At 33.5% G+C, this 15,022-nt stretch overlaps 4 protein-coding genes across 7 annotated transcripts; 3 read left to right on the top strand and 1 right to left on the bottom strand.

Annotated features, from left to right (window-relative positions):
• Positions 1-2,818: 2,818 nt before the first annotated feature.
• On the top strand, positions 2,819-5,016 carry Dph1 (diphthamide biosynthesis 1). Of its 3 annotated transcripts, none has more exons than XM_083089796.1 (5): positions 2,819-2,942; positions 3,353-3,671; positions 3,746-4,053; positions 4,123-4,506; positions 4,763-5,016. In XM_083089796.1, exons 2-5 carry the CDS (start codon positions 3,362-3,364, stop codon positions 4,988-4,990), a joined length of 1,230 nt encoding a protein of 409 aa, XP_082945922.1. In that variant the 5' UTR covers positions 2,819-2,942; positions 3,353-3,361; the 3' UTR covers positions 4,991-5,016. The 3 variants fall into 3 exon arrangements, with proteins under 3 accessions (XP_082945922.1, XP_082945923.1, XP_082945921.1); XM_083089797.1 differs by lacking the exon at positions 2,819-2,942 and adding an exon at positions 2,949-3,145 and having other exon boundaries at positions 3,518-3,671; XM_083089795.1 differs by lacking the exon at positions 2,819-2,942 and adding an exon at positions 2,949-3,145.
• A 136-nt stretch (positions 5,017-5,152) lies between these two features.
• On the top strand, positions 5,153-7,746 carry LOC145966062 (uncharacterized). Its single transcript, XM_083089799.1, has 4 exons — positions 5,153-5,893; positions 6,075-6,315; positions 6,726-6,984; positions 7,294-7,746. The coding sequence occupies exons 2-4, from the start codon at positions 6,091-6,093 to the stop codon at positions 7,359-7,361; spliced, it is 552 nt and encodes a 183-aa protein (XP_082945925.1). The 5' UTR covers positions 5,153-5,893; positions 6,075-6,090; the 3' UTR covers positions 7,362-7,746.
• On the bottom strand, positions 7,270-9,816 carry LOC145966059 (DNA polymerase delta subunit 2). 2 transcript variants are annotated; one of them, XM_083089794.1, is made up of 7 exons: positions 9,671-9,816; positions 9,378-9,574; positions 8,997-9,298; positions 8,702-8,918; positions 8,394-8,631; positions 8,033-8,325; positions 7,270-7,954 (listed from the first exon to the last, which is right to left on the bottom strand). In XM_083089794.1, the coding sequence occupies exons 2-7, from the start codon at positions 9,544-9,546 to the stop codon at positions 7,836-7,838; spliced, it is 1,338 nt and encodes a 445-aa protein (XP_082945920.1). In that variant the 5' UTR covers positions 9,547-9,574; positions 9,671-9,816; the 3' UTR covers positions 7,270-7,835. The 2 variants fall into 2 exon arrangements, with proteins under 2 accessions (XP_082945920.1, XP_082945919.1); XM_083089793.1 differs by having other exon boundaries at positions 9,378-9,595; positions 9,671-9,774.
• A 222-nt stretch (positions 9,817-10,038) lies between these two features.
• LOC145966061 (putative pyruvate dehydrogenase E1 component subunit alpha, mitochondrial) lies at positions 10,039-13,361 on the top strand. Its single transcript, XM_083089798.1, has 6 exons — positions 10,039-10,532; positions 10,988-11,224; positions 11,308-11,526; positions 11,605-11,853; positions 11,937-12,185; positions 12,303-13,361. Exons 1-6 carry the CDS (start codon positions 10,482-10,484, stop codon positions 12,486-12,488), a joined length of 1,191 nt encoding a protein of 396 aa, XP_082945924.1. The 5' UTR covers positions 10,039-10,481; the 3' UTR covers positions 12,489-13,361.
• Positions 13,362-15,022: the final 1,661 nt, after the last annotated feature.

Genomic DNA, 15,022 nt, shown 5'->3' with positions numbered 1-15,022 from the left:
TGATTGTCCACCTTCCTGGTCTCCACCAGCGTATTGTCCAGGTCGAAGAAGATCGCGCTCAAGGACGAGAGAGATTGCTGATAGTGTTGTTTGCGAAACGCAGTTGCCATATTCCGTTATTCCCTACGACTGGAGCTTTCGATCGACTGCGCTCGCAAAGGACACGTGATTGTGTCTTTCATAAATTGCAATGCCATCGACTCAAGAGTGTATATAGACAGCGTCAGCTGCTTATATCGATATGACAGATAGAGAGAGGAGAGGGAGGGCCGCTACTGATCTCTAGACTCTAGATTAGCATGTTCTATTCACATAGCATTGTAATTAGAAGTAAAACTAATGTCTAATCTATATCCTAGACTTTAGAGATCCTCTAATAAGAGACTGGCCATCAGATAGAGTGAGCGCGTATTGAGAATATGTTTCGTCCATGTTTATGCAAAATCCTGCGAGAGAGATAGATAATAGGATTTATGCAGAGACTCTAGATTTCACTTACACGAATGTGCACAAATGCATGTGTGTGTTAATATTCTTGTGTAGTTAAGAAATAAATATAAAATGGGTGAATGTACAGCAGAATTTTGCAATAATTTGTCAATAATATGAAAAATAATATGAAGCAATATGAAATAATATGAAAAATTATTTTGACATATATTATATAAACAAATTTTAAAAATTTTTTAGTGTATTTCTATAATATTTATATTACTATAGAAATACTAAAAAATACTAAATTTAAAAATTTTTCTAAATAATATATGTCAAAATAATTTTTCATATTTAATATTTAAATAAAATAAAATTTATCATTATAATTTAATTATTATTATTTATAATATTAATATTATTATTATTTAAATTTATATATATATATATATATATATATATATATATATATATATATACAATATTTCTCTCTTATATTATTTATAGTATATGGACCATATTCTGAATCCTCTTTTATCGATAACAGTGCCTCTAAAAGTGGCATATAAGCCTTCTGATTGGCTACAAGCCGCTTTTAGGAGCACTTTTATCGATAAAAGAGGATTCAGAATATGGGCCTATGTATATAATACTCATTATTATAATAATTTAAATTTCATTGTTAATAATGAATTATATATATATATATATATATATATATATATATATATATATATATATAGATCACTATTAAAATTTCACTATTTATCTATAATATTTATTATTAATAAATATTTATATTCAAAATAGGGTAATTAAAATTTGAATATGAGCGGGAGTTGTCTAAAAATGGTAGACCAATCAAAAGTAGCCCCCTGATAGCCAGTCTCTTATTATGGCCGTGTTCCGAAATTGTTGCCAGTTTACTGCCAGCACTGAAAATATATAGGTCCATATTCTGAATCCTCTTTTATTGATAAAAGTACCTTTAAAAGTGGCTTATAAGCCTTCTGATTGGCTGTAAGCCACTTTTAGAGGCACTTTTATCGATAAAAGAGGATTCAGAATATGAACCATAATATACGTAACGCTATAGAATTTGCAGTACTGGCAGTAATTTCGGATCACGGCCTATGCCGGTGGCACACAAAAATACATAAGCAGTAAAACATAGTCAGTAAGCAAATTGACCAATCACGATTGAGCAGTAAGGTAGCTTTATTGAAACGTAATGCGTCGTCTACAATGAGATTTTAAGGAGACTTAAGGCGTAAGACTTAAGAAATTGACCAATCACAGTCAAGTATTAAGAGAATACTCGACTTAAGAATTCCGATTGGTTGATTTCCTTATTGACTACGTTCCACTGCTTACGTATTTTTGTGTGCCAAAGCCCTAAGCGCATAACCATAAGCATGAGAAAATTGATTGGTTCATTTTCTTATGCATATACTTGTGGACCAATCAATTTTCTTAAGCGTCGTCTACAATGGCTGCGTTCAGCAGAAAGAGCTGCTTTACAACTGTTGTAAAATTCGTGAGCCTGATTGGTGTATGCTCTTAATTTTGGCTGAATCTAAGAGTATACACCAATCAGATTCACGAATTTTACAACAGTTGCAAAGCAGCTTTTCCTGCTGAACGCAGCCAATGAGATTTTAAGACGTAAGACTTAGGCTGCGGTCAAAGTGATGCTGAGGATGCTTTGAAGCGTTTGATTGACCAATCAGGTTAAAGAAATCTTTACTCCTTTTGCCCTGATTGGTCAATCAAACGCTTCAAAGCATCTTCAGCATCCCCTTGACCGTAGCCTTAAGCACAGTATATACAGTAGCGCAACTCTCTGTCGGCATCTTTGATGTTAGCGTGGGTAAAAATGAACTGCACATGCGCGGACTTGGTAAGTAACCAATCACGGCAGTGACCTTCTGTCTCGCTTGCTCTCTCTTTCTAACCTATTATACACACTATGGTCCATATTCTGAATCCTCTTTTATCGATAAAAGTGCCTCTAAAAGTGGCTTACAGCCAATCAGAAGGCTTATAAGCCACTTTTAAAGGCATTTTTATCAATAAAAGAGGATTCAGAATATGGACCTATGGCTGCGTTCGTTTTGACGCTTTCAGTGCTGAAAGCATCGTTCTATCTTTGTTTAATATTCGATGTGCAATAAAGACAAAATGATGCTCACAGCGCGTGAGCGTGCAAAGCGAACACAGCCTATATAGGGCAAGACATCTGACATCGGAACATACACTAGCTGTGTTCCGATATTCACTGCCAGTACTGAAAATCTATAGTTTACGTCACGTATACTGTAGATTTTCAGTACTGGCAGTTTATATCGGAACGCAACCACTATGGCTGCGGTAAAGGAGATGCTTTGGAGCATTTGATTGACCAATCAGGATAAAAGGAGTAAAGATTTCTTTAACCTGATTGGTCAATCAAACGCTTCAAAGCATCTTCAGTGTCTCCTTGACCGCAGCCTGTATCATTAGTTGGACATGTAAGAGTGTTATTTTAAACTTTTGACGTTTGACATGTGTATTTAAATGTATATTATTTTATATGAGTCTCGAATTAATATAATTATATAAAAAAATATACTTGTGTGTATTGGAATTTGTAATTCGTACTTTTGTCGTAGTAAATTTTGCTAAAGTATCAAAACATTTTGTTCATCACATACTTCATAACCTAACATTGATGGTAACGTAACCTGCTTTCTAGAAAATAGTCAGTTACTTCTAATTTTGTTTAAAATAATATGAATAAATATTGAAAATTTGAAGTTTAGATGTGTTGAATAGTTTTCTCGTATTAAATATATTACAATGATTATTTTTTGAATACGACGTAACGTTTACGTATAAGTCATGTATTAAAACATTTTTCGAGAATTTAATTAATTACTAGTTTGAGAAGATGACTGAGTGCGATAGCGTGGTGGTTATCAAGGCGAAACCTGTGCGTAAAGTTTTCAAGGCTCCTATGAAAACCAGTAAAATTCCTGAGCAACTCTTGAACGATCCTTTACTAAACTCTGCTATAGCAGCCTTACCGTCCAATTATAATTTCGAGATACACAAGACGATATGGAGGATCAAGGAGGCCAAGGCGAGGAGAGTGGTTCTCCAAATGCCAGAAGGTCTTCTAATGTATGCCACAACTATTGCCGATATCATCGAAGACTTTACTGAAGCAGAGACTGTTATTATGGCCGATGTAACGTATGGTAAATAGACAAGTATTTTAATTCAATCTGCAAATTACATGTACAGTATTATAATTTACAATATCATATTGCAGGAGCTTGTTGTGTGGATGATTACACTACACGAGCATTGGACGCAGATTTTCTGATTCACTATGGACATTCGTGCCTTATACCTGTGGATCAGACTGCCGATATCAAAGTACTTTATGTGTTTGTCAACATAAAAATTGATATTGCACATTGCGTGGATTGTTTGCAAGCCTCTCTACCAGTCACCACAAAGTTGGCGTTAATCAGTACAATACAGTTTGTTACAACGGTACAAGCAGTAGCATTAGAACTGAGGAGAGAAGGTTATGAAGTTTCAGTACCACAGAGCAAGCCGCTTAGTCCTGGAGAAGTACCTACAATATATTTTTTCTATCCATGTAGAGAATAAGATAATACTGATAGATAATTCCTCTTATAGATTTTAGGATGCACGGCTCCACAAGTTCGCTGTGCTGATGCAATAATTTACATAGGAGACGGCCGTTTTCACTTGGAAGCTGCTATGATTGCCAATCCTAAATTGAAAGCGTTCAAATACGATCCATACGCGAAAAAATTAACTGAGGAGTTTTACGATCATGAGAGGATGTTGAAAATCAGATATGAGGCGATACAACGCGCTGCAAAGACTGACAAATATGCTTTAATACTCGGCACTTTAGGCAGACAGGGCAATCCTAATGTACTGAAGACCTTGCAAAACAGAATTGACACCTTGGGAAAGAAAAACGTCGTAATACTGCTTTCGGAAATATTTCCGGACAAGATCAAGCTCTTTAAAGGCATCGATGCTTTTATACAAGTAGGATTTTTTCTATAGGAGAAACATATCAGATTGATAAAAATGTTTATTCGGTTTTTTCCATTAATATTTTTATTTTAATGAAGAGATATGAGACAAATTAAAAAAGTAACTGATATATATAAAATTTTTAAATGAGCTATATATAAAGGAAAAAACGAACAAATTTTTTAATCGTTTTGATATAATTTGATACGTATTGTAGTTTGAAAGATCCGTGTATTATATTGAACTGTATCATTGTATTTTATTCGAGGTTGCGTGTCCACGATTGAGCATCGACTGGGGCGTTGCATTCGAGAAACCATTCCTTACACCGTATGAAGGTGCTGTAGCCCTCAGGATGGCCGATTTTGACATTGAACGACCATATCCTATGGATTTTTACGCTACCATTAGTCTTGGGCCATGGACTGCTAATCATAAGGAATCTGAATTAGAGAAGACAGATGCTTGTTGTGGTAAATGTAAAATGAACAAATAAAACGAAAAGACAAATAGATTTTTAAACTTGCTGTCATAATTAATTCCTATTTAATTAGATTAAAAACTTATCTTCCTTTTTTACTGTTACATAATTTGCAAAAAAAGCTTTTTAATAAGTTTATCGTCAAATGCGAATTGTAAGTTCGAACAGGTGTGCATCCATATTAAAACCCCCATCATCCCCAAGTTGTTGATAGCGGAGCGATAATGGGCAGATAGGAGGGTCCGCGTGGGCGAATTACGTCATACGCCCACCTGTAGCCCGCTCGCATATATAAGATGCTGGAACATTGTATGTACAGGGTGTACACGACATAAAATAACTCGCGGCTTGCTTTTTCCGCGTGCTTTCTACGATCAACAAATAAAGATTAAAAAAAGAGCAAACTATAAATACATTTATTTGAAATAATATTAAGAGGGAATATCGGTAGTGCGAGGAGATTTTTTGAAAAAAAATAAACGCGAATAGTGTTGAGTTATAACAATTTATAATGTTTTTTTTCTTAAATATTGGAGTATTATTTTGCATATTAAAATTAAGTAATTTCTTTTTATTTTACATTGTTAGAATATACTGCACAAATACATATCGATGAAATAATTCAATGTTGAAAAAAAGAACACAGGGTACATATTAAAATACCGAGGGTGGAAGGCGGCGCCGGCCGCACCCCGACGTCGCGACGTCAGTCGTTGTTCCAGCGTGGCTCAACAAGTACACGCGGCATTGAGCTGCGACGGATTCAAATTTTGAAAAAAATCCTGACGCGTCTTCGTCGTACGACTATTTAAAATGCATTAAATCTACGAATACGACATTAATCGTGAAAGAAGAATCACGCATCATCTTTTCCACAGTGATTAATCAACAATCCAGTCCGCAAAACATTCGCAAAAAGTAAGTTACAAAAAAGTTAAGCATCAATTTTTCACTCACCTTCATTTTTTTTTCAATTCAAAATTTCAGATAATATAAGTTAAAGAATATACATATATGTAAATGTAGAGAAAATATATCTTTAAAAGATCTTAACACTTACAATCGCAGTCATACAGTACAATTTTTATTGTTTCATCAGGAGAAAGGAATATATTATGCGATCTAAGGTGACAAATGAGAACACGTGGGAGACAAAGTGGTCTACGGAATCGTCGCAGAGCGGTAGAGGCGTGCGACGAGCGGCGAGAAAAACGGAATCATCGGGATTGAAATTATCCAAACCACCCAGAGGGAATACGGCGCGGGAGAGAACTCTCAGGAGGCTGGAGAGCAATGAACGGGAGCGCATGCGAATGCACAGCTTGAACGATGCGTTTCAAGTGTGTGAATACAAGATAAAATATGTTATTACATATTAATAAAACAAAATCACATATAAAACGATAAAGAAAAATTATTATAGAAAGTAGGGAAAATCAGGGAGACATCTTTTCATGTCTCTGTTTCTTGAAAAATCATTTATATAAAAAATATACACATGTAATATAATATATTAATCTTATATATTATATATATATATATATATATATATATATATATATATATATATATATTATATATATATATATATATATATATATATATATATATATATATATATATATTATATAAAAACAGATATCGTTGATTATATAAGATTATTATATATATATATATATATATATATATATATATATATATATATATATAATAATCTTATATAATCAACGATATCTGTTTTTCTTTCCAGTCTCTACGCGAAGTGATCCCGCACGTTACGAAAGAGAGACGGCTCTCCAAAATCGAGACACTAACTCTGGCTAAGAATTATATAGTGGCTCTTACGGATGTAATATGCGCCATGAGAAGCGAGGAGGATCAGCAGACGAGTGGCTCCGAAATTCAAGATTCGTCGAACAGCGAACAACGATTAGAATCGACCACCGTTCGCATGAATATTCCTATCGCCTCCAGATCTTGCGCTTCAGAAACTCAGAACTTTTATCAGAGTAAGCATTCGCGATGGGAAAACGGTCAGGATAATGTTACAGGTCTATGAAAAGTTACGGCACTAAATGATAATCGAGAAGTAAAATGAGAGCGAGCGGCACTCTTTGACTACTGGTCTTCCTTCCTTAATCCGTGCATGCGTTTGCGTTAAAAAAAATTAACGCATCTGTGTAAATCTTAGCAAAATGATATATTTTATGACTGATATAATAATTTAAGGAAATACTAAATGTGTGCCAAAAAATATTCATTATGCAGAAGCGAGTAAAAAAATATTATATAAATAATATTAAAATATTTTATTTCAGATATACGATATATTGTATTATTTTTAATAAGCTGCAAAGACAAAATCATCCAGAAACATTACGTATAAGTATAAATGTGTATGTTGTGTACATATATGTATACATACATACATACATATATATATATACATATATATGAAGTATATGTATATGAAGAATTAATTGAAAAGTTATATATATGTATATTCGCGAATTGCGAATTATGAAATAAGAATGTTATTATTTGTTATTGCTTTATAAGATATATTCTAATTATTTATTATAAATTACTTTATGTTAAGTATAACATTAAGATATATACAAAGATAAACGGGCTAACTAAAAATAATTATATATATTTACTATACATATATATATATATATAATATATATATTTAAATCAATAAATTTAATTATATATTTGAAAAGATCCTGTAAAGTTTTATATTAATTTCTGTTTCTTATATTCCAAAATTCCAAAATTATGTACATTCTATTCTTATTATCATAATTTCCCTGACACGGTAAATTTTTTATTTTTTATATAATATAATACAATTGTATCAGTCATCACCAAATGAAATGGACTGCGTCGTCAGGTCTTGTAAATTGACTAGTACCGCTGTCTTCGTTTCCGAGAATTTTGGAACGCATATTAACCTTATTGTTTGTCCTTCATCAGCTATATATTCAGTATACATGAATTATTCCGCGAACAATAGAACTAATAATCAAACTAGATAAAAAAATATTCTCTTACTTGTAATCAATTTCGTATCATATCCATCCATATTTCCAGCAAAATATATATCCGGGCATTCTTTCATAACGAACGGATCATTTTTGAAGAATGGGTGAATCGGAAGCGTGTCCGGACCAGTTGGAGCATAATGTCGCCAGATCAAGGTCCGCTCCAACCACTCCAACGAAGATAATTCGGATAATCCAGCGATTTTCATGATATCCGCAATCGGTCTACCACAAGAACCGGCTACGACACGACTCCCGATATCTCCGATCCACGGATTAGTCGCACCATACAGGCTCTTCAACCTGCGTTATATCTGAATAGTATTACATAATGGAAGCTCTTGACAGGCTGCAAACATAATAACTGCTACCTGGCCGACTTTTGCAGAGTACATGGATGGAAAGGTTGCTGAGGCATGCTATAATTGCAGGCAGGATCGAATTCTCCGGGCATCAGCACAACATAACAGCAATGGAGAATAGTACTGAGGAAAGAATCAAGCTTATGCATCGCTGTTATGTCTTCTTTGATCTTGAGTTGATCATACGATTTCATTTCATGGTAGCCTTTACGATAGTATATCTTTGCAGAACCACGAATAGTATTTCCTAAACATTTCATTATTTGTACTTGAATTAAGCTACTGCCAATTAGAAAATATGCTTTTAGCTTTCTTACCAGCAATGATGACTCTAGCAATTACTGCTTCTTCCTCTTGTGCATTGATACAACCTGCCATCCCAGTTATCCATTCCGAAAGCAAATCTAAGCTAAGCTGATCTGTGTTATTAACAAGATCTAATCCAGAAACTAGTAGAATTTTTGCATTTTCCACCAATGAGCCACTTGATACACAAGGTTTCGGACAGTATCCTGGAAAACACCAATCTTCTACCTAAGAGCAAAGTTTTATATTACATTAGCATATTGTATATTCCTATTTCTAATTATTAATAATTACATAATTATATACCCAAAGTGTTCCATTTTCTAATTCATGCCCTAGTATAGCACAGACGAGTCCTGTAACTACTTCTTGAACGTTCACATGATTTCCTATTAATCTTATACGTAATGTTTCATCTTCCAGAAATAATTTGTCATTGGCTGATGCGTAATTTTTACTTGGTTGAGCTTCTAGCTGTAGTTCCTTGCTAAGTTCACGCAGTAAGGAAGGTTTTAGTTTCTGATCCTTGTAGAGTACTCCTATCAGAATATAAGATTTCTTTGGATCTTCCAAAGCCAAGCGTGAGATCTCTATACACGAATAGTTGGCTGTAACATATGTAAAGTAAAATAATATAGATAACATACATGATGAGCGAAGATCTTGAGAATACACAAATGTACTTACTCCATTTTAATTTCGCCCTATGTATCATATCTTCTCGCAAATCGTTCAGCCTCGCTGTATATATGTTGAGAGAATTATCATCGTATTTTTTTTCTGACAGTTTAAATCTGCCAAAGTCTTTAAAAGAGACAACTTTCCGGTTATATTTGCACGAATCATTGTCCTCCATCTCCTTACGGAACCTTCAACTCGCGTTTCTGAAATTTTGCAAAATCTCACTTAACACAAAAGACAAAATGTTTTCGTCAATAATCATAAAAAAAAAAAGAAAAGAGTATCCAAGTAATATTCACTTTTCATTGTTTTCCATAACTCGAAGAAAAACGCGCGATCATGATCAATCATATGATCATGTCATCACACACATGTTTCATCGAGATGTATAGAGATGCGTTCAAAAATTCTTCCCGTGGAGTAGCATTTAACTGACCAATCAGGAAAAGAAGCGAAAATTTCGTTGTTCTTATTGGTCAATGAAACGCTACTTTATAGTTACAGATAGAAAGTGTAGATAGCTTATCTTTTTATTTTTATTGCTATCCTCTTTCTTTCTTCAATGCTTGTAATACATGTACACATATCTCACTTCAAATATAAAAGGTGCAGCCGGTCCCCGATGTCACGTGACCGTTCGCGCTATCAGTCGAGAAGGGTTAAAAACAGTGGTGCATGTTCGACTTGCAAAGTCGGGTGAAAAATTCGTGAGGCGCGCGCAGGGCCCGCGATAAATGTCATCTTACGTAATAAAAATTTTTTTCATTACACAACACAATAAATAGCCGTAACATGAGATAAAAAATGAGTTACGTAATAAGATCCTTATCCGTAAAGGATAAGTCGATAAAATTTTTTCGCGATGCATCCCGTTGCATTCCATTGCTCGCAGAATCGTTCCTGTAAATGAAACTATGCAAAGTGCGCCTCCTATGCTCGGTGCAACTTGTGCCAATTTGTGCATCAGCTGTTTAGTTCAGTGTCGAGCCTAGTCCGTGTCAGGTGGAGGTAATTTCGGAGGACGAGCAACATCGAAATACCTTGACTTGACTGTGCGAGGCGCGAACTCTTTTTCTCCTACTCGAGGTCTCCCTCTTCCTCGAAAAGAAAATGATACCGAGCTGCATCAGGAACGTCGCCGCGCAATCGTCACGACGGAACGTAAGTTCGAGCACGCGAGCGACGAGCATCGTATGACCTCTAATTTGCAATATCGCGCTTTGCGTATCAAAGTCTCGTTATGAATCTCAGATTTGTTTTCTCCCTCATTTATACGACATACTATATTTTATGAGACTTCTTCTTTCCTCATTATTTCGCATACTCTTGCCAGTTTGGAAGCTGGAACGAGGTAATTATCTATATTCGAAATTCGATTGTGCTGCAGCTTTTTATAAATGGTGCTGCTATATATTTTACAAATTGAGTTTCACGGATCAATTGACAATTGATGTTAACGAAAAAGTTCAGAATTTTTTGAACTTTTAAAAAATATCCTCACGCTGAATCACGACATAATAAGTAAATTTCACATTGTCGCACGTGTCATTATGCTATTTTGTTCTTTTCTTGCAAGCTGCAAGATTTAATAAATGTTGAATTAAATAAATTTCCAGGTGGCTTCATTTTTCTTTAGCAAGAAAAGTAACTATGCCACTGAAGCTTCCTTCGAGACCAAACCTTACCGCCTGCACAAACTGAATCATGGACCATCCACTCAAGTTACAGTGACTCGGGATGATGCTATTGAATTATTTAAGCAACTACATACGATACGTCGTATAGAAACAGCTGCTGGCAACTTGTACAAGGAAAAGATTGTTCGGGGTTTTTGTCATTTATATTCTGGACAAGTAAGGATTATCTTGTATTTTTTCACATGTACTCATTTAAAAAATTACTTCAACTTTCTGTTGTACTTTTATGTTTTCTACAGGAAGCTTGCGCAGTTGGCATGAAAGCTGCAATGCGACCTCAAGATGCTGTAATTACGGCTTATCGTGCACATGGATGGACCTATTTGATGGGCATAGAACCATTTGGCGTCTTCGCAGAACTCACAGGTAGACAAGGTGGTAATGCCAAAGGCAAAGGTGGCTCGATGCATATGTATGCTAAAAATTTCTATGGAGGAAACGGTATTGTTGGGGCTCAGGTTAGCTATTGATTGTAAAATGAAATATAACACATATTGTTAGTGCAAGTTTTTAAATTTTTCTTCTTTGCATTATAGGTGCCACTGGGAGTTGGAATAGCCTTTGCACAAAAATATATCAACAATGGCGGGGTCTGCCTAACATTGTATGGTGATGGTGCAGCCAATCAGGGACAAGTGTTTGAAGTCTATAACATGGCAAAACTGTGGGATGTACCCTGCATCTTTGTCTGCGAGAACAATGGATATGGGATGGGTACTAGCGTGGAACGTGCTGCGGCAAGCACGGATTATTACACCAGAGGCGATTATATTCCTGGAATATGGGTATATTATATTTATCTTCTGAAAAGATTCTTTTTCTCATTTTATCTCGTCGATAAAATTTACTGTTTGAATTCTTCATACAGGTAGACGGTATGGATGTATTAGCCGTGAGGGAAGCTACAAGATACGCTATAGAACACTGTACATCTGGCAAAGGACCAATCGTTATGGAAACCATGACATATAGGTATAGCGGACACAGCATGTCGGATCCTGGAACTAGCTATCGTACGCGAGAAGAGGTACAGGAAGTCCGACAAACTCGAGATCCTCTGACCAGTTTCAAGGAAAGAATTCTGAATGCTAATCTCGTCACTGCGGATGAAATCAAAGTCAGTTAATATTTTTTATAGAGATTTCGCAGTTAAAAATTAACAGTTATTTAGAAATTTATTTGCTTGTTAGTTTAGTTGATTTAAGTAAATGTATACTGTCTTTTCCTGTTACAGACGATAGAAGGTGAAATCAGAAAATCAGTGGACGATGCCGTAAAGGCCGCCAAGAACGACAAGGAGATTCCACTGAGTGAACTCACTGCCGATATTTATACAACGTGTTTAGAAAAAGAAATTCGAAATACGACTCCCTTTAATCCTCTATCACACGCCAGACTAGGACCAGCTGTGAACGCTTGAAATTGCTCAAGAATCGTCTCCTAAAATATTGTATATATTTTATAGTCACGTGCCACCTTTCAAGACGTTCAAATTAATTAGACCTACAAATATACAAATATGTTGCATAGAGATGTACATGCTGCGCACACGATTCTTTAATTCGAAATGTATATTATTGTTTTATCGAAAAACAGAATATTTATAAGATACATTAATTCAAATGCAATTTGCATCAACTTATTAATCTCAATGTGCTTCATGATGTGTACACACATTTTATGTTATACATTTGTCAAAAAACAATCTATATATTAAAAAAAAATCCATATAACACAATCGAATATAATTTAGGGGTTTAAATTTATCTGTTAACTATAATTTATTTCTAATACATAAATTATTACAAAGAGAAAATTCTTTATGATACGCCTAGGAGATTCAAATCATTTATTGAAAAGAAAATAAACTTGTAAAACAAAAAATAAAAATTTCTTTAGTTTTGTTTTATTTGGGTTTATATATGTTTGTTTATCAGAATTTAAAAAGATCTACATGCTAGATTATTGTTAATCATACAATTTTGCAAAATCTTTATACTGAACACTTTGCCGATGTAAAACGAACGCAGTCGAACAATTTCGAGAACTATAAAGAAAAAATGGAAGAATCGAATATGTGAATTGTCAACACCGAACGATGGCCATATCTCTCTCTAATAACGGACAGGAGTACTACAATCCGTGATCACCATCGCGCGCGCACAGCTTTGTTGAGCGAACTTTTCCGTAAGAAAGAAGATGACTCGGATCGCTCGGATCATCGCTGTGAAGGAGTATCTCAAAAAAGCGTTAATTTTGTTACATTTATTCAATAAAAATTTTATTAATTTTATTACATTTATTAACAGTAAAAATCTTTTGTAGAAACAAATATATATTATTAATTCGCATTCGAGAAGAATAACCAATTTAATGGCAATATGAATAAACAGATACGAAAGCATACATTTTTAAATATTTAAATATGTTAATCTATAACTTCTATTTTCTCACCAAATTTGTTATTGTTATTAATGAACTATTAATTCTTAGATTTATGTGCGCAAATATAAATCTATTCTACATTTATTATGCAATATGAATATTGGTCAATAATACATTGATTTATTTATACAGATTTATTATATACATTGATTTATGAAATATTAAACGAAGAGATAGAAATGGAATATTTTGAGTTATTGATACAGGTAAATATGAATATTAATACGCCCGAAAATTCATTTACAAACTGGTATAACTTTCCTCTTTTCCCTTTTGTTTTTTTCTCTTTCCATTTCCTATGTACGTTTGCTCTATATAATTTTTGTAACCTTTTTTTATTTAAAAATTAATTTATAAATAGAACGTAAGGAAATGTACACAGATATTTTCAATAATTATTAGTCAAGAATAATAAAGATATTATAACTTAATTTTATATAAAAGCTCGTAAATATTTATAAATTACCATAATGTTTCTCTCGACAGTATTTTTATTAATAAAAAAATATCTTAGACATAAATAATCAATTATAAAAACAACAAAATGCTGTTTCTCCTTTAAACATTTTACTTCTTTTTATTTAAAATTTTCATTAAACCATAAATCCAAATTTTAAAAAAATCGTTATTTGTATCAATATTACAATTCAAAACCATAAGAGGTAAAAATTTATTAGCTACAACATTAAAGCTAAAACTATAAGACAAATCGAAAATAATTTTTTTTATTAAACATCGACAAAAGTTGTTTATTATTCATCTGCATTTTTAAGTCAGCCTTCCGTGCACAAATCATTGCAGCAACATTATGATAGTAATACTTCTGCAATGTTTTGTACTGAGTTCTTACAAAATGCAATTCTCACTACAAAAGCTAGAAATTTCGCTACTATGTCTTGTTTCAAAATCTCCTAGCCATAATATATCGACTCTTTTATCATTATCCCAACCTGATGGACATGTAATATTATTTATTTCGGCGAATTCGTAAGCAAATGTTGATAATTTTAATAAAAAGCAAGTTTTGCAAGAGCAAGGTAGCAATTGTTTACCCGTATTTGTAAATTGTAATTTTAAAGACTCTAAAAGCGATTCTTCTTTCTGATATGAGATGTTCATACGACCTGTTCTTATTTTCCGATCATATTGATATTTCTCCCCTAAAGAACGAAAAAGTGATATTTCTTTTCTTAAAGCGTCATAACTAATATCGTAGGATTCTGCAATTTTTTGTATGTTTGTATTCTTTCCAGATAATATCTTTTCCATATAATCTTTTACTGCTGCTTCGATTTTTGACTTTCTTTTAAGGTATTCATCTTTTTCATTCAAAATTTGTATTTTTGTTTCTATTATACCTTTCTCATATCCTTCTGGTATATCTTTTATAGATTTATTTTTATTTCTAATTTCGATTAGTATTGGTTCGATCTTATCCTTCATTTTGAGATAAACTTCAATCGATTCTTTAAGTGTAATGGGTGGATTACATCGGGCCATTACGAATTT

Source organism: Camponotus vicinus, unplaced genomic scaffold, assembly GCF_025532165.1.
Source record: "Camponotus vicinus isolate PSW18456_S1 unplaced genomic scaffold, iyCamVici1.0 SCAF_2, whole genome shotgun sequence".
NCBI classification, from domain to species: Eukaryota; Metazoa; Arthropoda; class Insecta; order Hymenoptera; family Formicidae; genus Camponotus; species Camponotus vicinus.
This window is presented reverse-complemented; position numbering and strand designations above follow the sequence as displayed.